Source organism: Salmo salar, chromosome ssa18 (genome assembly GCF_905237065.1).
Source record: "Salmo salar chromosome ssa18, Ssal_v3.1, whole genome shotgun sequence".
Classification (NCBI taxonomy): domain Eukaryota; kingdom Metazoa; phylum Chordata; class Actinopteri; order Salmoniformes; family Salmonidae; genus Salmo; species Salmo salar.
The window spans coordinates 5,007,489-5,031,980 of record NC_059459.1 but is presented as its reverse complement, the minus strand read 5'-3'; the positions used below and the strand labels follow the sequence as shown (position 1 = coordinate 5,031,980).

General features: G+C 42.0%; 1 protein-coding gene and 1 long non-coding RNA gene across 2 annotated transcripts in view; both read right to left on the bottom strand.

Moving 5' to 3' along the window:
- Nucleotides 1-1,314: 1,314 nt before the first annotated feature.
- cxcl12a (chemokine (C-X-C motif) ligand 12a (stromal cell-derived factor 1)) overlaps nucleotides 1,315-24,492 on the bottom strand; it is a 39,912-nt gene continuing 16,734 nt past the window's right edge. The window contains exons 3-4 of the mRNA XM_014154372.2: nucleotides 21,150-21,233; nucleotides 1,315-4,604 (exon numbers count right to left, since the gene is read on the bottom strand). Coding sequence (XP_014009847.1) covers nucleotides 4,577-4,604; nucleotides 21,150-21,233 — 112 coding nt within the window. The 3' untranslated portion in view covers nucleotides 1,315-4,576. The remainder of the gene's footprint in view (nucleotides 4,605-21,149; nucleotides 21,234-24,492) is intronic.
- Nucleotides 7,469-18,508, bottom strand: LOC106576871 (uncharacterized). The gene is made up of 3 exons (XR_001322024.2): nucleotides 12,268-18,508; nucleotides 11,999-12,130; nucleotides 7,469-11,772 (listed from the first exon to the last, which is right to left on the bottom strand). It is a non-coding gene; the product is annotated as an uncharacterized lncRNA (long non-coding RNA).

Sequence of the window (24,492 nt, the reverse complement as noted above, 5' to 3'; positions counted from 1 at the left end):
CATACTGGCCAATGATTATAATGGCGATTCTGTTCCACCCATAAATTCATACATTGTGCCCCTGCCCTGAGAGGATGGAAGTTCAACATGTAGCTAGATGTAGTAGGTTAGTGCATGCAGGAGTACCTGCCTCTGTGTCATCAAAGGTTGTGAAATGCCTGTGTGTTTTACCTGCGAATGGACCTACAAAGCTGGTTTGTTGAAGATCAAAACGGAGTGAATAGAACAGCTTCTGATAGGGCCTAATCTTCTGATAGGTCTGCAATTACTTGTTCCGTCAAGAATCTCTCTCATCAAAGTGACTATAGTTCTGCATCAGTTCCCCCACACAGCAAAGTTCAAAGGTCAAACCTGTTTACTGTAATGTGTTCCTATAATGACCAGTGATTCAGTTAATGGCTAAATAACTACGACCATTCTCTCCTTTAATCTCTACTGTGTGTGTGCGTGTGTGTGTGTGTGCGTGTGTGTGTGTGTGTGTGTGTGTGTGTGTGTGTGACATCAAACACAGACTGACCCAAAGGCTGTATGTATATTGTTAAAGTATGGGAGCTACAGTATGGGAGAACAATTAACCACACACACACACACACACACACACACACACACACACACACACACACACACACACACGCACACGCACACACACACTGGAAACCAACTATGTCATTTGAATGACTAATTCTAATTGTATGGGGACTGGTTTTCTATTGACCTTGTGTGAGACCACAAGTTCTTCTTTTCATAGTTCTGAGTGGTTCATCTGAGCCATTCTGTGTTCTAATTCATAAGTACCATGGTTTGTTACTGCAGGGGTCTGTATGTACAGACATTAATAGACTGTCTGTTAGCAGCTCTGAGACAGACCCTCTCTGTTTCCCCTTTGTAATGCCTGATTGAGGCATGAGAAAAGAGAGGCCTGCTTGGCGCAGTGTGTATGTGTGTGTTCACTTGTGTGTGTGTGCGTGCACATGTGCATGTGTGTGTGTTAATTGTCCCATATTAAAACAGTAGATTTGGCAGGGGTTAGGGCCCATGCACACACTACGCTAGTTTCCTGTCACGGGGTTTGTGCGGTCTGATCTGCAATAGCTATAGCTGTATATTAACCATGACATAAAGGCAACTTTACCTGAGTGAATATTTTTATTTATTTAACCAGGCAAGTCAGTTAAGAACTCTTATTTACAATGACGGCCTACCGGGAAACAGTGGGTTAACTGCCTTGTTGTGTTGATGTGTTGATGTAGTGATGTAGTGTTGCCAATAGTTTATGTTATTACTTTTTAGAGTATTGAAAAAAGTATGCAAACATAAAAATGAATACTTTTTATTTAAAGATTACATTTTACTCAACAATATAGTTTAACATTGAAATGACGTTACATCAGAGGAAATGGCTCATGTGAAAAGATCTGGAGACATTATACATTCTAGCTCCTTCATATGAACTTGTGTTTAACGTATAAAACTACAAAAATATAATATTTCTTATAATATTTGTTTAACTCAAAATGAAAATGTGATGTATCTCATGCTTAAGATTGTTATATGAAAAATGTAAAGTAAAAGTAAAGTATTATACCACTAAAGACAATAGAAAAACAACAGTTGACTAACTGTAGTAGACCAACAGTGTGGATCATATTCTTGTTCTCATTATAACATTCTAAACTTACGTATTGTTAATGAATGAATATGTTGGATGTAAAGTGCATCGGTATCCAAAATAACATACAGTATATGACATTAATAGGTAGTCAAGCCAATCTATCTACTATTACCATTTCTACTATTACTATTACTATACTGCTACTAACACTAGCACACTAAAACTGCTGATAGATTTGCTTTTCATAGTGTCTGGTTTGCTAAATATGAAACTTTATAATTTCCATAATGTTTCATGACACATTGACGTGGTAGTCTGTCTGACAACAAATTTAATTTGGTTAACCCACTGCATGTGTTGTCTGGGATTTTACTTCATACGGGACGGGACTAGTCAATGTCAGAATTAAAGGGAAACCTGAACTACGAAGTTGGCAAGCCGTGGGTTGTTAGTTATCTGACTGAACTTTCCCTTTATGGTAGTCTGGATTAACTGTTCCTTTAATAAAATCTGGACGTACTACCTTTAATGTTTCCATAAACATGACGCGGCTACAGACCACTACTTTTTCATTGGTCGCTCAATAAGCAGAGTTCTGACTCTAAATGTTCTAGAATACTCAGAAAGACCGAAATACAACAACATACCATTCAACATTCTCCATCAATGACCGTGTTCCCCTAACAGCTAACAGCTATCACACACACACACGCACACATCCACAAACACAGTTCTTAAAATACCTAATAGACTGGAAGGGTTGTACAGGGTCTCACTACCAGTCACAGTTCTACAGAGATAAACCAACTGTTGGCACCAAACTGGCAGCCACAGTTCCATGACAACAACATTGTAATTAGCATTTTAACTTGAGAGTCATTATCTTGGAACTTTCGTGCCAACGTGGCGCCGACTGAAATTCTAAATCTACAACTAACTTTTCCAAGCTGTGTATATCTATGTCTTTGCTAATTACCAAAGCTGCTCAGAGAATAACATCACAGACTATGTTTCACATTAATATAAAATGTATATAAAATACTTCAACATCCAGCATGGCTGGATACAAAACATAAAAAAATTGGTTGAGTCGGTACTAGACAGGGATGTCCATTCACTCCTGTGTGTTCTTAAGCAGACATACTGTAGTGTGTTCTAGTGGCGCGTGAACACCCCCATGCCTCTTGGATCTTTTTTTGCATTGCTGAACCTTGTACAATCTCCAGCACAAGCTGATTGAGTTGGATTGTGAATTGTGAATTCTGTCATGAATCCTCCCTCATTATCTCTTCCTTTCCTTCCTCTCCCTATCTCAGCCCCATCAATACCTACCTAAAGCACAGTTCTAATTCCTAAATGACAGAGAAGCCAGGGGCCAAAACAACTCTAAAATCTTTACCAATCAAATAGGATAGTAAAAAAACGGTATATACATCACAGATAAAAACATACATGCACAGATATAATTTCACTTGGCACTAATAGGGGTGGATTCTATGAGGGGTGCAGGTGGTTATGGTAACATAGGTAACAGAGGTGGTGGTTTTGGCAAGCCATGGGTTGGATGGTTCCGTGATGGACAGGATAAGTGCTGTTCAGCGTGCGTGCCAGGTGAGTAGATGTTACATGCTATACGCCTCACATTACATACAGCCGCTAGTGAAAGTCTACACACCCCTTCACAATTTGCCTTAAAATTACATCTAAAAAGGGATTACATTAGATTTGTTTCCTACTGATCTACACAACCTACTCCACATTTGATATAACATTTTTCAAATGACTGAAAAACACAAAATGAGGATGTATTGATTGCGTGTTTTCCCACCCCAAAGTAAATACTTGGTGGAAGCGCCTTTGGAAGCGATTACAGATGTGAATATTTTGAATGAGATTCTACCAACCTTTCACAACTCTTAGCGCAACATATATCCATTGTTTTTGTCAAAATTGCTCAAGCTCAGTGCATTTGGATGGGAATCATTGATGGACAGCAATATTCAAACCTTGTCTCAGAATCTTAAAGCACATTTAAGTCAGGACAGAGAATGGACCATTCAGGAACATTAAACACCTCTTAGAAACATTCAACACCTCTTAGAAAGCCATTATAGTGTGTGTTTGGCATTAAAAATGGTGCAATTGTCCCACAGAAAAATAAAACTATCCAAGGATTGGGTTTTCAGAAGACCGATTCGGGTTTTCCTCTAACATTTTACCTGGGCTTTGCTCCTTTCATATTTATTTTGATCCTGACAAACTCCCCAGTCCTTGCCGATGACAAGCATACCCATAACATGATGCTGCCACCACAATACAAAAAAACAAAGGGATCAACAACAGTGCATTCCCTTCACATTACTGGCCTGTATGACAAAGTAAAAAGAAGGAATCAAAGTCAAAACAAATATGAAAGGAGCAAACCCCAGGTAAAAAGTTAAAGGAAAACCCACCTCAGTATTTTTCAGAAAGACAATTACACAATATTTTATGTTAAAGACACCAGAATTGCTTTCCAATAGGTGTTGAGTGTTCCTGAGTGGTCTAGACCTGACTTACGTTTTCTTGAAAATCAGAGACAATGTTTGAATATTTCTGTCCATAAATGATTCGCAACCAAATGTATTGACTTAGAGCTATTTTGACAAAAACAATGGACATACAGTATGTTGTCCTATGAGTTGTGCAAAGTTGGTAGAATATTATTCAAAATTATTCACAGCTGTAATAGCTGACAAAGGCGCTTCCACCAAATATTATCTCTGGGGTGTGAAGATATCTTCGCTTTTTTCTTAATAACTTTCTTTCATTTTGAAAATGTAGGTTGTGTAGATCTGTAGGAAAATGTTTTATATGATCCCATTTTAGATAAAAATTTAAGGTAGTAAAATGTGAAGACTGTGCAAGAGGAGTGTAGATCTTCACTTGGCACTGTTTCTGTTGGGCGGTCTTCCTGCAGGCTCTCTAGTTGGTCTGCTTGGCTTTCTTCATCCTGAAACAGAGAAACACCCAGTATGAATATACGACAGTTAACATAGACATATGGATTCATCCTTCTGTGTTCAGGTCAACCACTTGACTGTTCCGCCAGCAAAAACACTTTGATTAAACACCATATTTAGATTAATGACTATTTGTTTTAGTCTGAGTCTCTGCTGCCCAGTGTTAGAGAAACTGGAATGTACTACCTCGCTCTGCCAAACCTCCCCTGTGATAACTACTGCTACTGGGGTCCACAGCGAAACACTCCTCCTGTGTGTCTGTGTGTGTGTCCTGTATTAATACTCTCTGTATTTTCCAGACAGTTGTAGCTGTTAGTAACACATGGGTCAATTAGACTAATGGTGCAAAACACATTCAACACAATGATTTTCCATCTTAAGTCTCTCTATCAGGACCAGTGGCGCGTATTCAGGGACTTCAAGAAAGCCAGGTGTCCCCAAAAAATGTACCAAGAAAAAAAATACAATTATTTATCTTTTGCCTTTCTGTGTTTCATAATTTTCCTTCAACTCGCAAGAGGCTGAATGTATCTCACTGGAGAAAGCATCCGAGCGAGCAAAACAGCGCCCCTCTCTCTGTATGTGAAGCCCATCTATTTCATGCTGTCCTGTCAAAAAAGAGTATGATAATTTTAGCATCCGTAGCATTTAATGCAGGGGAAGCTAGTGAGTATTTGGCCTACCTTGATACAAAAAATAAATAAATAGCCAAACAGCGTTGAGCGAAACTGAGTGAGCGAAAGTGTGAATGGTCCTGGCGCACCCAAAAAAAGTGTGAAGGGAAGCCAGTTTGGATTTGGCTTCACACAATTACATCACATCAAAAGCCAAACGTCATTGACAGAAAAAACAAATTGTTTTATCTCGTTATGTTGTTGTCCAAAGGGGGCTAGCTAGCTAGCTAAAAATGTCCCTTTCATAAATTAGCCATGGATGGAGATAGGGATTTGGACTTGTGGTTTTACTTAATTCTCCATACTGACCAATGATTATAATGGTGATTCTGATCCAACCATGAATTCATACATTGTGCTCCTTGCCTGAGAGGATGGAAGTTCAATATGTAGCTAGATGTACTAGGCTAGTGTTAACCAGCTGGCTCATCGTTGCCCATGAAAGGAAGTTAGGCCTAGGACAACAAAAACTAAAAGTGTGTACGGTATGGCAGAGTCATAGATAGTTTTGGCAACATGAAAGAAAGGCGGATGGTATTGGCGTTTCTCTACAAGTAGGGTGAGTGAACATGTTTTTCTTCTTGAACGCGTGTGCGCACACAGAAATCACTACCATAGACTACTACTTAATATTTAGCTTACTTTGATTGGACTAAATTATTTTTGGTATATTTTAGTTGTCACTGTATTAGACTAAGCAAAGATAATATGATGATGTTGAAATGTTAAAGTTGAAATTGGTGAGTCAACTCCTGTTACTTGCGGTAACTGTTGTAAATCAATAGTTGTTTAGTAGTCCGAAAATGTCGGAAACATTAACTTACTTGACCATGCTGTAGGTCATGTAACATGTTACATGCAATGTGCTTTCTAGATCTTCAACGGACAGATGTTGCTCTTTGGTTTTGTGAGGAAACATAGGTGTGGTTGAATTGTATCTTGTTATTGGCTATCATGGTGGCAAGGCATATGAACAGGTTATAGAGCCATAAAACACAATTATCACCACATAGGATGTAGTATGGCAATTTTTTCCTGGTTTGGCTTTCTAGTGATTTTTATCAACGCACCATTACTGCTCAGAACCCAGTTAAATATCTCTCTCTGTAGCCAGTTAACTCTATAGAATGACTAGATACTCTGGACATATATGTTGCTTTGACTGGCGTACACACTACAAGTAGCTCTTCACACTAAGCCAAGAGCACACCCATGCACCAGAAGCATGGGAGAAAATAGTCTATCTAACCTCTGTCATTTCTTTTTTCAATACCCACACAACAGAGAAACACCTGCAGATTTCATTCAATTTTTTGTGATCCAATTCTTCTTGAACGAAGGCATTCTCAAGGAGTTGAGCAGTCCAGCTCTCCAACACGCCCACAACGGTGTGTAAGAGCTGTACACTGTCTGTCTCTCTGTTGGTATAGTACAGTTGTCTGCATGCTGATATGTGTCTGGCAGCTACAGTGCCTTCAGAAAGTATTCATACCCCTTGACTTATTTCACATTTTGTTGTGTTACAGCCTGAATTCAAAATGTATTAAATCTTTTTTTTCTCACCCATCTACACACAATACCCCATAATGACAATATGAAAAGCATGTTTTTAGAAATGTTTGCAAATGTATTGAAAATGAACTACAGAAATATCTCATTTACATAGGTATTCACACCGCTGACTAAATACTTTATAGAAGCAACTTTGGCAGCGATACCAGCTTTGAGTCTTTCTGGGTAAGTCTCTAAGAGCTTTCCACACCTGGATTGTGCCACACTTGCCCATTATTATTTTAAAAATTCATCAAGCTCTGTTAAATTGGTTGTTGAGCATTGCTAGACAACTATTTGCAGGTATTGCCATAGATTTTCAAGTAGATTTAAGTAAAAAATGTAACTCGGCCACTCAGGAACATTCACTGTCTTCTTGGTAAGCAACTCCAGTGTACATTTGGCCTTGTGTTTTAGGTTATTGTCCTGCTGAAAGGTGAATTCATCTCCCAGTGTCTGGTGGAAAGCAGACTGATTTTCCTATAGGATTTTGCCTGTGCTTAGCTCCAATCTGTTTATTTTTTATCCTGAAAAACTCCCTATCCCTTACCGATTACAAGCATACACATAACATGATGCAGCCACCACTATGCTTGACAATATGGAGAGTGGTACTCAGTAATGTGGTGTATTGGATTTGCCCCAAACCTAACACTTTATATTCAGGAAAAAAAGTTATTGCTTTGCCACATTTTTTGCAATATTATTTTATTGCCTTATTGCAAACAGGATGCATGTTTTGGGATAGTTTTATGTACAGGCTTCCTTTTTTCACTCTGTTAATTATGATACTATTGTGAAGTAAGAAAAAAATGTATGATGTATGTATGAAATGTATGCATTCACTACTGTAAGTCGCTCTGGATAAGTGTCTGCTAAATGACTAAAATGTAAATGTAAATAGTAAGAGGAGAAGGATCCGAAATGACTATAGCTTGGTAATCACACTCCGTGATAAGTGGCAGAAATCTATTGTCTAGGAAAAAGTAGTCTATACGTGAGAAGGTCTTATGAACTGGTGAGAAAAAAGAATACTCCCTAGCCGTGGGATTGCAGAAACCCCACGCATCAGATATGCCATATGTCTTAAGAAATAGCTGCATTGTGGATACTGTCTTTGATGAAGATGATACCTTAGAAGAGCTACGATCCATACTGGGCGACAGTACACAATTCATATCACCACCAAGTATTCGGCGGTGTGTGTCCATATTTGTGAAGTATTCGGTGGTGTGTGTCCAATACATTTGTGAAGAATGAAATGTTATCCCAATTTGGTGCATAAATGTTAGCCAAGATACCAGGTGTATTATACAGTATTCCTACTAGAATAATGACACGGCCTGCTGAGTCGGACTCTACACTTGACATTAGGAACGGTATTTTTTTACTAATTAAAATGTTTTTTTTACTAATTAAAATGGCTGCTCCGCTAGTTTTAGAATGAAAATTGGAATGATATGATTGACCGATCCACCCTCCTTTTAAACGGCAGTGGTCGAAAGTGCGGAGATGTGTCTCCTGAAGAAAAGCGATATCTACTTTAAGGTGATTTAAATGAGAAAGAAACCTTTTACATTTCACTGGGTGATTTAAAGATGTAACATTCCAGCTAGCAAAAGTGACCGAGCAACCAGCTGTCCCTGTCATGATATTAGGCCTAGCCATGTAAAGTCAGGTGGGAAAAGGATAGATGCCAGATTACAATAACAACTGATCCCTAATTTTTTTTTTTTTAAATAGCAAATACATATATATATTTTAAGAAGAATAAATAAACATAAACAAACAATACTCTGATGTCTGGTATGAAAAAGAAAACCTCATCCCGGTCACCTAATAGAAGAAGAAACCGCTACTCTCCCACAAAGATATCCACACCTAATGTGATTGTGGTGGGGAACACTAAACCTATCGGGTAGAGAGCCCTACTGAAATAGTGAAGGATTTAAAACAAGTTGCGCAAAATAAATAAATAAATAAGAAATACTTATTTACAACCCAAAACTAGGCTGTTTTAAAAGAAAGAATAAAACATTTTTATAAATCACATCTTACAGCAATACCACTATGTTAGCAGCAACGTCTTTAAATAAATGACGTGACCTAATAATAGAACTGTGCTTTATCTACCCTGGATACGAGTACCGTCGAGAAAAATAGAAATGAGCAGCTTCATTGTAATAAAATGAAACATTAAAACAAACGGAAAATTGGCTCACCAGAAGTAAGGCACTAACGTTACCTAATAATAACAATATCAACTGACACCACTGGCAACACTATACAGTATCTACAAAAGAGAGACTGAGTCTGCAGATGTAAACACATTTGTCCATTACCCTATTTGCCAAATAGGTGAACATTCAGCCATTTGCTTCATCTGACCTTGGCCTTTATGATGGCCATAGCCTTCGATGTCATTGTACAGAGCCGGGTAGGATAAGCCACACCATACCGAACTTCGGTCCGTCCACTGAGCACACTCTTGACATCATTGGAAGCAGCACGGTCACAAGCAAAGCTGGGGGCATAGTCTAGGAAGATAGAGATAGGTGCTCAGTTGCATCGAAGTGGGACAAATTCTCTGACACGCTGAAGAACATCATAAAATGCTGATAGTAGTGTAGTTTAGCCACAATGAAGCAAGGTTTTCCACCAGGCTCACTTGCTTGAGAGCCCCGATGTGAGCTGTCTACAAGGACGTCTTTATTCAATTTGAGGGCTTCCTTCAATAACTTTGAAACCAATGAAGTAGAACTTGAGCCTGGGTCCTCAGCTACCCCCATGATCCTGATATTGGATCTTTGCATATAACCTTATAAATGTATGCATTGTTAATTAAGGCTAGCCACATCAGTTTCAAGCTTCTTAACCATGGTTTGTAGTGTAGTTGTGTCGTCTGAGCATGGGGACAAGTCTTTTCCATGTCGGAGACAGTTTTTTTTAACTGTATCCAGTTCAGTACGAACCATTGCTGTATGCTTTACGAGTTCATTCTTGACTGCTTGTAACTCCGACTTAATAAAATTAAAGTCCACATTGAGCGCCTCCTTGAGTTCCGACTTGAGTATAGATGAAATGTCCGCTCTGAGGGCAGCAAGAATCTCGGCCTTCAAATCCTTGGTGTTAATTTTTTTCGCAGAGCCGAGGAGCCGCTGCTCCCACTTGTTGAAGAACTCGAGCTCCTCGTCTTGGGACTAGTGTTTTCTCTTTTGTCAGTGACTCAGTTGAACTTAAACTATTGCAGGTTATGTGCCATTTACACATTAAAACTAAAATAAAAGTTGAACAAAGTAATGCACGTCATTCAAAGGCTGTGTTTCCTAGTTCTTTAGCGGGTCAAAGCACAAAGAAACTATTAAATAAATGCATTTGACCTACTCCATGGGTTGCTCACTAGCGCCCCCCAAAACATACTTTTGACTTTACAATCTGTTTTTACCATGTATGAATATGTTATTGAATGTGTTTCTATGGGCTAATGGCAGTAAGGACAAATTCAATGTTTTATCAAATAATTCCCCTACACAGGAAGAGAAAATACAATACTATTACGAGAGGCTGAAAGCTTGAAGCGGATTGGGTTACATTTACTCAGCTCTCCTCCAATCCAATTCTAGGGCAGAGGAACACAGGAAACAGGAAATAGCAGGGTTGCTTAGGTCACAAGGCTAGCTGAATAAGAGGGTAATGTCTGGAAAGTACCTGGAAAAAACTATGAAATATGATGGCAACAACCAGGCATGAACACCAATTATCCAATAATATATTGTTTGTAGCTGCTAAGTACTGATATAAAGAGTGATGAATTATCCTGGTTGTTATTTAGGAACAACTATTCCTTACTGAAGAACTATCAATAATAGAGGGTATACTTATTAAGAATGTACTTGGAACTTTCACTTATGCTTTATGTGGACCATCCTAAAAATGTCCCTTTTAGGTCTTTGCTTGTAGCTAGCTGCCTTTTGTCTTGTTTCCGATTACCTTCCTATCATTATAGTTATTTCAGCACTGTACTTAAATACATATTATGTACCTTACCTGTTACTTCATGCGTAGTTTCACCATATTTTTTCAGTGTACCTATGGGGCCTAGACACTGTATTCTAAAGCAACGCTCTGTTCCCCTGTAAATTACTATTATATTCATTACTACTTTAATCAGTTTGTGTGCCTTACTGTTTCTTCCTGGATAGTTTCACCATAGTATCAGTGTACCTACGGGGCCTTGACACTGTATTCTAAAGCAATGCTCTGTTCCCGTTACCGTGTAAATTACTATGACCATTGTTTCAGTGTAGCTTACTGTTCACCATAGTTTCAGTGTAGCTATGTCGTCTTGACACTGTATTCTAAAGCAATGCTCTGTTTCCCTGTTGTTGTGTAAATTACTATTACTTTCACCTTAGTTTCTGTTTTCTTCAGATTTTCACAGATAGATTAACACTACAATAATAAATAATGAAGATACTATTTTCATAAACGGAACTACATTAATAGGACAGAATACAGTTGTTTATTATTTAAATGACTAGCAAATAGTTTCTACATAGCACAAGAAACATCAATAATCTACCCTGATAGTATAGAGTGCACGTATTTATTTTGCTTCTTGTAGCATACATCAGTCCTCATAGCAAGAAAATAGCTTTATCATAGAACTGAATGTGGCAATTTTCTGAATGAAACCAACAACTTTTTTGTTGGCAGTCTATGGCACACCAAGACTGCCAGACTGTGGTTGGCGTTTCGGGCAGCGTCCAGTTGGCCCTTGTAGTTCTTGTTGATGTGAGGCCTCAGCATGTTTCTCTACTGTGTGGTGGAAGGAGGCAGAGAAACTTGGTTTTCTAGACAGGTTGAATTTACCACTCTGTGTCCTATGCTGGGCCATAGACTTCACCAAGGCTTCTACGAAGTACAACGAGTACTGCAACAAACAGAGACAACATACTTTACACATGAACTTATACACACACACTCTCACATAAGGAACAAAGGCAGCAGTGATTTACTGTAATCAAATCAAGTTGATCAAATCAAATTTTATTGGTCACATACACATATTTAGTAGATGATATTGCGGGTGTAACGAAATGCTTGTAATCTGCATAATCAAAAATAATACTAGAAAGAAAGTAAACAGAGTTCCTTACGCAGTTTGTTGCTGGTGAGGAAGTAAGTGGAGGGTTTGAGGTTGGCTGTCATGGCTTTAGCCAGCTCCTCATGGACACTCTTAGGGTTAGGGACACCCCACTGGCTGAGTTCGGCTCTGGCTTGAACACAAACTGGAGATGGACACCAGGGGCAGAGAGAGTCACAGTCACTTAAAAGCTCTCAATGATAAATATGAGATCAGCACGAGTGATGAGGTGGTATATGTCTATAGGTGTAAGGCTAGTTTAGTGTAGAGATTGTACTATACCTTCACATAGGACCTGAGGTGGGTTCCAGTCCCTACTCGTGAGCTACAATATGAACCATCACTCTGGAAAAAGAGGAACAGCCAGTATAGTCTTAGCTTATAACCTCGTTAAAATGTCAAGAATGTGTACAGTATTATATAGAGCCATTATTGCATGGAACTCTTCCATCTCATATTGCTGAAGTGAACAGCAAACCTGGTTTATAAAAAAAACAGATAAAGGAACACCTCACAGCACAGTGCCTCTCCCCTATTTGATCTAGTTATTGTGTGTATGTATTGATATGTAGGCTACGTGTGCTGTTTTTACATTTATGTACTGTAGTTCAGTCCTTGAGCTGTTTTTGTCTGTTAATGTTCTGTAGAGTAGATGATGCTTTCACAACAGCTAATGGGGATCCTAATAAAATACCAAAACATTTTGTTGCTGTGTTATTATAATATCTTGTCGATTTGAAAAATATGATTTGTCATTCGTTGGCTAGCATGATCACTAATTCAGGATTTTAAAACTGTGCATTCCTACATCATTGACACATTCCTGAATATACAATTAGTTGTTCATTGCGTAAAAATGACAAGATCACCTGGTAGCTAGCTTGGCTAGAGACCTGACTCTGCGTTATGTCCTAATAACTGAATTTAACCTTCATATGAAAGTATGTTGATGAACATTTTAACGTAATTTGTTGAATAAATAAACATAATACTCACATTTCACGATGTTAATGTTTATTCTTCTCAAAACATTTCTTCTTCTTCTATGGTATATTGGCGATCGCACAATTTAATGTGCAACCCACCAGCTACTGTGCGGGATGGAAACAGGATTCCCAAAAATGGAACAAACTAGCAAAAAACTACCAAACTACCAAAATAAATAAATAAACTAAACTGTCCGTCTGCACACACTTGAAACATTGCCAAATCCTTTTCAATTCTTACACTGCAATGGTTTGGGGGATGAAAGCTCTTACAGAGTATCTTACAAAACGAAGATTCACATATGTAGATATTTAATTTGTACCAAAAAACAACAGGACAGACAGACTTTCTTCTTTTTCTCCATTCGGCCTGCGGGTCAGATGCCGGGCACCAACCACACCAGGAATTCTCTTCAGGTATTCAACCTGAACATCCGTCGTCACCCATGACTTGACTCCTTTGACAGGTGCTCTACTCCGAAGTTTAAAACACAAAACTTTTGTTGTCCGGATGTTTTATATATATATATATATATATTTTTTTTTAACTTTTTACCCCTTTATCTCCCCAATTTCGTGATATCCAATTGCTAGTGACAGTCTTGTCCCATCGCTGAAACTCCCGTAAGTACTCGGGAGAGGCGAAGGTCGAGAGCCATGCGTCCTCCGAAACATAGCCCTGGCAAGCCACACTGCTTCTTGACACACTGCTCGCTTAACCCGGAAGCCAGTCGCACCAATGTGTCGAAGGAAACATCATACAACTGGCAACTGAAGTCAGCGTGCATGCGTCTGGCCCGCCACAGAAGTCGCTAAAGCGGTGGGACAAGGACAACCCAGACGGCCGGCAAACCATCCCCTAAACAGGACGACGCTGGGCCAATTGTGCGCCGTCTCATGGCTCTCCCGGTCGTCTCCCGACACAGAACCCGGGTCTGTAGTGACGCCTATAGCACTGCGATGCAGTGCCTTAGACTGCTGCGCCACTCGGGAGGCCCTGTCCAGATTCTTTCAAGGCTCACTGCAATCTTCCTCTGTTCTTCAGAAATACAATTAATCAAAATAAAACAATTCCTGGTCACTCTGACAAATTCCACTTTCCCCAGTGCATACTTCACCATTTTCGACACCTCAAACGGGTCTCCCACATATGCATCCTTCCTCAACAAATGCATCCCAACAAGAAGCGATTCCTTATCATTCATACACGTATCCTCCACTCCAATTTTAGAGTCCATTCAGAACATTCGTCTTCACCAACTTTGCTCAACGCGCTGCTAGATTCGAACTCAGCATCCACTTCCACCATCTTTCCCTCCTTCTACAGCTCGATGTAAACCTCAAAACATTTCTCCCATGAACTGGCAAGTTTGACGTCGCCAAAACACCTTCTCATGATGTCATCACACTGCGTTACCTGACTTAAGCTGTGTTCAAGACAACTGGGAACTCGGAAATCTCCGACCTCCGACTTGCTTTATGCTGCTTTCATAACCATGTGGGAATATGTGGTATTTACCACATACGACTGGGAAAAATCCACTGAAATGCCCCTCCAACTGGTAATTACTTGTGGGAAACTCCCTGAGCTCCGATTTCTCCCGCATGCTGACCTCTGATGTCACCTACTAAGGAAATTACCTCGATAACAGCATTTTCAGCAGTTAAATGCAACAACAAAACATTGTTTATAAATAATTGTCAATTACTATGTTTTTTTAACACTATAATTCATTTACAAACATGATAGCTGTACTTTTAGTTTATGGTTGATGCAGTTTGTTGGCAGTTTGTTGGCCATTAGCCAATCAAAGCATGTGAATGGTTCCCTCGTATTTACGACTTCGCAGCTGGTAATTTCCACCTTCCCACCTAGGTTCTGTACACAGCTTTCAAGACAACTGGGAAATCTGAAGAAAAAAAACTAGCTCCGACTGGGAAATAACGTTTTAAAAGGTCATCCAACTCAGAATTCCAAGTCAGAAACTCTGGAATCATGGTGCTTTCAAGACAACTGGGAACTCTGAAAAAAACTATCAGTGGTCTTCAGGTCAAAAAGTCGGAGCTCTAAGAGTTGATGAGCCTTCAAAAATATTTTTTTTACAGTTGAAGCTAGTTTTTCAGAGACGTTCACATGCTTGTTGGGACTAGGAAACTCTAAAATTACGATTTACTAATTTGTTGAACGCATAGACATTAAAACCAATGATAGTGCATCATCCACGTATTTCTATGGAAAACTTTCTATGCAAGAAGCCAGTATTTGAATTTGTAACGCACCATATTGCTGAAGGGGCTGAATGGCACCAAAAAATCGCTAAGGATCACGGTGAAAGTGGCCATAACTAGCAAAGGATCATTGTCGATGTAGTTGTTTTCATGGGGGGCCTGGCTGGTTGAACACGGCACTTGATTAACTACAACCAAGTCGCACATTTCAGAGTTTCTTAGTTCCGGCTAGCACGTGAATGCAGCAAAAACACTGAACAAGGGGGTCGGAGATTTCCAAGTTCCAAGTTGTCTTGAACGTGGCATCATCCTAGAGCCAGTCAGATGTGCAGCCAGACTTATTAGCCATTCCTTTTGCCCAATCTCTTTCAACCATACAGTTGTTCAATTCCTCATCAATCTATGGAGCCTTAACAGTTCGAACAGTTAGTTTATTAACAGGTGCATGTTTGTCAATAATTGGAAGAAGCAATTTCATAAGTTCATCAAGTGCAGCGTCTGGATGCTCCTCATTAATCACATCAAACCAACAAATATTTTTAACATCATGTGTTGTTGCCTACCCTTACCACCTGGGGTGGCCCGTCAGGAAGTCCAGTATCCAGTTGTAGCGTGAGATGCTTAGTCCCAGGGTCCTTAGCTTAGTGATGAGCTTTGAGGGCACTATGATGTTGAATGCTGAGCTGTAGTCAATGAACAGCATTCTCACGTAGGTGTTCCTTTTGTCCAGGTGGGAAAGGGCAGTGTGGAGTGCAATGGAGATTGCGTCATGGTGGAAAGGTACTCACTGTACTCCAAGCACAACATGGCCAAGCACAACCTATCGTTGCATTTGCCTACAACACAAAGGTGGTAGGCCTGATCACCGACAACGATGAGACAGCCTATAGGGAGGAGGTCAGAAACCTGGCCGTGTGGTAACATGAAAACAATCCCTCCCCCAACGTGATCAAGATAGGGCCTCCTGAGTGGCGCAGCGGTCTAAGGCACTGCATTGCACTGCTTGATGCGTCACTACAGCCCTGGGTTAGATCCCAGGCTGTGTTACAGCCGGACCGTGACGGTGAAACTCATGAGGCAGCGTACAATTGGCCCAGTGTTGTTCGGTTTAGGGGAGGGTTTGGCTGGCCGGGATTTTCTTATCCCATCATGCTCTAGCGACTCCTTATGGTGGGCTGGGTGACTGCAAGCTGACTCGGTCGCAAGTTGTACAGTGTTTTCTCCGACACATTGGTGTGGCTGGATTCCGGGTTAAGTGAGCAGTGTGTCAAGAAGCAGTGCGGCTTGGCAGGGTTGTGTTTCGGAGGACACATAACTCTCGACCATCGCCTCTCCCAAGTCCGTACGGGAGTTGCAGCGATGGGACAGGAATGTAACTACCAATTGTATGTCATGACATTGGGAAAGAAAAAGGGGTAAAAGTACCCCAATTTTTTTAAATGAAAAATAAATGTGATCAAGACAAAGGAGCTGATCGTAGACTACAGGAAAAGGAGGGTCAAGCATGCCCCCATTCATATCGACGGGGCTGTTGTAGAGCAGGTCGAGCACTTCAAGTTCCTTGGTGTCCACATCACCATCAAACTATTGTCATGACTTTCCCTCCTGGGTGAGGATCAAAGAGAGCCCCCTCTATCTCCCACCAGAGGAAGGGGGGGAAGTGGGCCGGTCTTATGACTTTAACGACCGGTTGTAAACTCTCTCTCTGTACCTGCAGTATTGCACAAAGGATATCTGCACAAAGGATAAACTTCAAACATCAAAGGATTGGACATTGGAACATTAGTTTTCAAATCCAAACATCTGGAATGGTTGGTGGGTGTCCAAACAATAAATCCTGTCAAAAGTGTATTGTTTTGTGATATCATTAAGGATGGTATAACTAAATAACTGTAACTCTACAAATGTATACATCCCAGTTATCAGATTTACATCTAAATGTTGTAAACCTTATATGATTAAATATGAAACTATTTGTGAAAAGATTAAATGTGATTTGTGGCAACATTGTGGCAACATGATGGAACCACCCTCCAAGGCGAGTGCTTAAAAGGACTTGCTGAAGAATTAACATACAGGTCAGAAAGCATGGAGCGGTGGCTACATGTTGAAATGGTTTAAAACTACAAGACCAGTATACGTGCAGCGTGAGCTGAAAACGTTGAAATGGTTGCAATTTAAATATAGACCAGCGTGACCGACAGCGTGAGCTGAACGCTACGAAATGTTTAGAAACTCTCCACGCGAGTGAAGAAGATAAAGACTACATCGGAACATTCAGTCTGCAGCTGTTTAAGAACTGTTAGTCTAGTAAACTCTACCCAAAGACCACCGTGTGTGTATATCTGAAGGATCCAGTCTAATGAACACTCAGAGACAAAGAAAGCCTACTACAACTACAAAAGATATTGTTACCTCTGGTGGACAAACCAGAGACTTCTGTCGAACGACTCCCCATAGACAGACCGGGCGATTTCAACAGAGAGCGACGACAAAAACATACAAGCATAAATATATACATTGCAATTATTTTCGAATGAGCAGTCATTCATGTGAAATGTATTCACATTCCCATGAGCATATATTTCCAACTTTATGTACGATGGGTCCCCTCTCTGTCTCTCCCACTCTTTCTTTCCCCACCCCTTTCACTGTGTAACATGCCGTCATATCGAGTTAGTCCACTAGGGACTTTTCATTGCATTATGTTAGAAATCAATTCAACCTATACTGTTTATGTATGTCTGTGTGATTATTTAGTTAGTAAATAAATAATTAAGCCAATTTGTGTATCGCTAAATCATTATTTAGACTAGGGTTCCTGCAGATATCCAAGAATTATGCGATGTTAGAATGAGACTGAAATAATAATTAATGGATGACTGGAATGATAATGATATATTCTGATATATTCTTGAGTTAATTCGGAAAATAGTAACTCATAAAACAAACTTTTTGGTGCCCCAAGTTACTAATGAGTTCATTGTTACATGATTAATTTAATCACGTATTAATTCAACATAGTTAATTGATTTGATAAAATAGCCGTCATCACATTAATGGTAGTCATGCCACGACACTATCATGGTCCATACACACCAAGACAGTCGTGAAGAGGGCACGACAATGCCTATTCCCCCTCAGGAGACTGAAAATTATTTGGCATGGGTCCTCAGATCCTCAAAACGTTCTACACCTGCACCATCGAGAGCATCCTGACCGGTTGCATCACTGCCTGGTTTGGCAACTGCTCGGCAGCAGAGCACAAGGCGCGTACGGCCCAGTACAGGCCAACCTTCCTGCCATTCAGGACCTCTATACCAGGAGGTGTCAAAAGAAGGCCCTAAAAATGGTCAGACTCCAGCCAACCTAGTTATAGACTGTTCTCTCTGTTACCGCATGGCAAGCAGTACCGGAGCGCCAAGTCTAGCTCCAAAAGGTTCCTTAACAGCTTCTACCACCAAGCCATAAGACTGCTGAACAGTTAAACAAATGGTTACCCAGACTATTTACGTTGACCTAGACTTTTTTTTTACGCTGCTGCTACTCACTGTTTATTATCTATGCATAGTAACTTTTCCCCTACCTACAGTGCAAAGTATTCAGACCCCTTGACTTTTTCTACATTTTGTTACATTACAGCCTGATTCTCAAATAGATGTATTTATTTATTCCCCCCTCATCAATCTACACACAATACCCCATAATGAGAAAGTGAAAACAGGTTTTTAAAAATGTTGGAACATTTATAAAAAAAACAAAAACAGAAATACCTTATTTACAAAGTATTCAGACCCTTTGTTATGAGACTCGGAATTGAGCTCAGGTGCATCCTGTTTCCATTGATCATCCTTGAGATGTTTCTACAACTTGAGTCCACCTGTGGTAAACTCAATTGATTGGGCATGATTTGGAAAGGCACACACCTGTCTATTTAAAGGCCCCACAGTTTACAGTGCATGTCAGAGCAAAAACCAAGCCACGAGGTCGAAGGAATTGTCAATAGAGCGTCGAGATAAGATTGTGTCGAGGCACAGATCTCGGGAAGGGTACCAAAAAATGTCTGCAGCCTTGAAGGTCCCCAAAAACACAGTGGCCTCCATCATTCCTAAATGTAAGAAGTTTGGAACCACCAAGACTCTTCCTAGAGCTGGCATGACTGAGCAATCTGGGGAGAAGGTCCTTGGTCAGGGAGTTGACCAAGAACCCGATGGTCACTCTGACAGCGCTCCAGAGTTCCTCTGTGGAGATGGGAGAACCTTCCAGGAGGAAACCATCTCTGCAGCACTCTACCAATCAGGCTTTTACGGTAGAGTGGCCAGACGGAAGCCACTCCTCAGTAAAAGGAACATGACAGCCCGCTTGGAGTTTGCCAAAAGGCACCTCAAGGAGTCAGACCATGCGAAACAAGATTCTCTGGTCTGATGAAACCAATATTGAACTTTTTGGCCTGAATGGCAAGCGTCACATCTGAAGGAAACCTGGCACCATCCCTACGGTAAAGCATGGCAGCATCATGCTGTGGGGATGTTTTTCAGCGGCAGGGACTGGGAGACTAGTCAGGATCGAGGGAAAGATGAACGGAACAAGAACAGAGAGATCCTTGATGAAAACCTGCTCCAGATTTCTCAGGACCTCAGACTGGAGTGATGGTTCACCTTCCAACAGGACAACGACCCTCAGCACACAGCCAAGACAACACAGGAGTGGCTTCGGGACACGTCTCTGAATGTCCTTGAGTGGCCCAGCCAGAGCCTGGACTTGAACCCGGATCGATCATCTCTGGAGAGACCTGAAAATACCTGTGCAGTGACTCTCCCCATCCAAACTGACAGAGCTTGAGAGACTCTGCAGAGAAGAACGGGAAAAACTGCCCAAAATCATGTGTGCCAAGGTTGTAGCGTCATACCCAAGAAGACTTGAGGCTATAATTGCAGCCAAAGGTGCTTCAACAAAGTACTGAGTAAAGGGTCTGAATACTTATGTAAATAAGTTATTTACAGGTTTTTTATATACATTTTATAACATTTCTAAAAATCTGTTTTGCTTTGTCATTATGGGCTATTGTGTGAAGACTCATGAGGGGGGAAAAAAGATTTAATCAATTTTAGAATAAGGCTCTAACGTAACAAAATGTGGAAAAAGACAAGGGGCCTGAATACTTTCCGAATGCACCGTACATGTACATATTACCTTGACTAACCTGTACCCCCACACATTGACTCGGTACCGGTACCCCCTGGATATAGCCTCGTTATTGTTATTTGTTGTGTAACTTTTAATTTTTTTGCTTTAGTTTATTTAGTTAATATTTTCTTATCTCTTATTTTTCTTAACTGCATTGTTGGTTAACAACTTGTAAGTTAGCATTTCACGGTAAGGTCTACACCTGTTGTATTCGCCGCATGTGACAAATACAAATGGATTCATCACTCTTTATATAAATATTTAGCAGCTACAAACTAACTATTAATGAGTAATTACCGTGTTCTTACCTGGTTGTTTCCGACTTACTTCGCTGTTGTTTCCTGGTACTTTCCGGACGTTAAACTCTTATTTCAGCACTGTAAACTAAAGTGCTACCCATAAATGTTATGTTGCATCTGTGTTCAGGCATTCCTGAATATGCCCAGTCCATCTAAAAATTTATAACTTTTTTTGTAGAGCAATCCACGCTTAGAGCCCAATCCTCATTTCTGCACACATAACCTTGACTTTCCCCTAAATCATGTAGCCTATGAATGTCACTGGCAGACGTGCATGAAAATGTATTACACATGCAGATCAAGTTCAGATTCGTCCCTGAGAGTGTACTACTTTACTACTGTACTGTATGTCCTGATGAAGTGGAGAATAGAGAAAATGTAATTTTCTGAGGAGAATGATACCATGTTTCTGTGTAGACATGAATGTGTTTTAGGTTGTAAATTCTCTTAAAGGGTCCCTTACTTGTTGAGGGCATTCTTCAGGTACTGCTGCAGCCACTTGGTCTCGGGGTTGATACACACCTCCTTGTGGTTCTTCAGCTTGGCACTGCAAAGAGAGAAAAGAGAGGTATAAGATTATTTGAGAAAGAAGAAATAATTAGATTGATAGCTTCTGGTGCCCTGTTCCATTCCAGCACAGACTGCCTAATTTTCATTTATGTGCAGTAATATGGAAAGCTATGTACAGTATATGCACTGTTGAGGAGAGCTTGCAAGTAAGCATTTCACTGTATCGTTTACACCCTGTGCACATGATCAATTAACTTTGATTTGATATCTAACATCTATAGGTGCTTATCTCTTAAACCAACCCTTGCGAAACTGAGCCCCATTCAGAGTTGGAGTTCTCCTCTAGTAACAACACAGGAGAAACTCTCTGGACAATATCTCACCCAGGCAGCTCACTAAGGCTGCTCTGGGGGGATGTCACTCTAAAATGTGCCAATATTCTCTAACTCTATTTACAGTCGCAGCCTTAGTCAAGTTGTCACGACTCCTGCCGAGGGTGACTCCTCTCCCTGTTCGGGTGGCACTCGGCGGTCGTCGTCACCGGCCTACTAGCTGCCACCGATCCCTTTTTCCCTTTACTGTTGGTATTGTCTTGATTGTTTGCACCTGTGTATGATTAGTGTTTAGTTTAGTATTTAAGCCCATTTCCCCACCTGTTCTGTGTGCGGGCTTATTTTCTGTTGTCGACTGTTGTTTATGCAGTGGTACGTGTTATTGGATCATTGTGTTTGTTGGATCACACCCAGTTGTGTTTTCGTGGGTGTACTTTTCTTTTACGGTGCAATTCATTAAAAGCCCGTTAGCAACTACTCCTGTTTCCTGCGCCTGACTCCACACCCACTACTGCAAGCTTGACAGAAGCCCGCACCCGGCAAGTATGGAGTCAGCAGGAGCAGCCACCACCCCTCTCCCGTCTATGGAGGAACGGGTCCTCCACCACACCACGTGCTCCATCGAATCGGGTCGGCGATGGACCAAATGATGGAGAGGATGGATGGATGGGAGAGGAGTGGTCTCCTCTCTTCGCCTCCGACTCACCAGATTAGTCAACCTACTCCGCTCCCTCCTACGTCAGGTTCTGGAGCATTGCGTGTTGCGCTCCCGTGGGAGTATGTCGGAGGAGCAGCGGGGTGCCAGGGGTTTCTGCTGCAGATTGACTTATACCTGGCTACCGTGAGACCGACTCCCTCGGGAGAGGAGAGTGTCAGCCTCCTCGTCTCCTGCCTAACGGGGCGAGCATTGGAATGGGCCAACGCGGTCTGGAACATCCCCAACTCAGCAAGGGAGAATTACCCTGAGTTCACCCGCCGTTTCCAGGCCGTATTCGATCACCCTCCAGAAGGCCGGGCGGCGGGTGAGCGACTGTTCCATCTCAGGCAGGAGACGAGGAACGCGCAAGACTTCGCTCTGGAGTTCCGGACCTAGGCTGCAGGGGCCGGGTGGAACGACAGGGCCCTAATGGATCATTTCCGGTGCAGTCTCCGGGAGGACGTCCGCAAGGAGCTAGCGTGTCGGGACAAAACACTCTCCTTGGATGAACTGATTGATATGTCAATCCGACTGGACAATCTGCTGGCTGCCCGCGGGCGTTCAGAGGGGGTCCTGTCAGTTCCACCTCCTAGCCCTCCTGCGCCCATTCCCATGGAGCTGGGAGTGGCTGCATCAAAGGGAACCGGAGGAGGGCGCTCCTCCTGCACCAATTGTGGTCGCCGAGGACACACGGTCGACCGGTGCTGGGGGGGTCCCTCTGGGAGTCGAGAAGGCAGGCAGAACACTCCTCGTTCACCCCAGGTGAGTCAGCACCAAACTCACCCAGAACCCTCTGTTGGTCATATGTTTGTTTTAATTTCTTTTCTTGTTTTTTCCCTTGTTCCCAGCATAGGGCGCTAGTCGATTCAGGCGCAGCGGGGAACTTTATGGATCGCGGACTCACCCTTAAGCTGGGAGTTCCGTTAGTACCGTTAGATTCCCCCTTTCCCGTGCACTCCCTAGATAGCCGGCCATTAGGGTCAGGGCTGGTCAGGGAGACTACGGTGCCGCTGGACATGGTAACGCAGGGGAATCATAAGGAGCGAATTAGTTTTTTCCTTATCGATTCGCCTGCGTTTCCAGTGGTGCTGGGAGTGCCTTGGCTGGCCAGTCACAATCCCAAGATTTTGTGAAAACAGGGGGTTCTCCAGGGGTGGTCAGAGGAGTGTTCGGGTAGGTGTCTGGGAGTTTCCATCGGTGCCACGTCGGTGGAGAGTCCAGACCAAGTTTCCACTGTGCGCATTCCCCCTGAGTATGCCGATTTGGCTCTCGCCTTCTGTAAGAAGAAGGCGACTGAATTACCATCCCATCGACAGGGGGATTGTGTGATAAACCTCCTGGCAAACGCTGCGCTTCCCAACAGTCACGTGTACCCCTTGTCTCAGGAGGAGACGTTGGCTATGGAGACATATGTCACGGAATCTCTGAGACAGGGGTTCATTCGGCCCTCCATCTCACCCGTCTCCTCGAGTTTCTTTTTCGTGAAGAAAAAGGGGGGTTTAGTTACCCACTACCTCTCATCGCTACGGCGGTGGAATCATTTCACGGAGCGCGTTTTTTCACGAAACTGGATCTCAGGAGCGCGTATAATCTGGTGCGTATTCGGGAGGGAGATGAGTGGAAAACCGCATTTAGTACCACATCGGGCCACTATGAGTACCTCGTCATGCCGTATGGGTTAAAGAATGCTCCAGCCGTCTTTCAATCCTTTGTAGACGAGATTCTCAGGGACCTGCATGGGCAGGGCGTGATAGTGTATATCGATGACATCCTGATTTACTCCACCACCCGCGCCGAGCATGTGTCCCTGGTGCGCAGGGTGCTTGGGAGGTTGCTGGAGCATGACCTATATGTCAAGGCTGAGAAGTGTGAGTTCTCCAAACGAGCCGTCTCCTTCCTGGGTTATCGCATTTCCACCTCGGAGGTGGTGATAGAGTGTGACCGCATTAAGGCCGTGCGTAATTGGCCGACTCCAGCCACGGTGAAGGAAGTGCAGCGGTTTTTGGGTTTTGCCAATTACTACCGGAGGTTTTTCCGGGTTTTGGCCAGGTAGCGGATCCCATTACCTCACTGCTGAAGGGGGGACCGGTGCGTTTGCGTTGGTCGACAGAGGCGGACAGGGCTTTCACCCAGTTGAAGGCACTGTTCACTGATGCACCTGTGTTGGCGCACCCGGACCCTTCTTTACCATTCATAGTGGAGGTGGACGCGTCCGAGGCTGGGGTGGGTGCCGTGCTATCTCAGCGCTCGGGTACGCCCCCAAAACT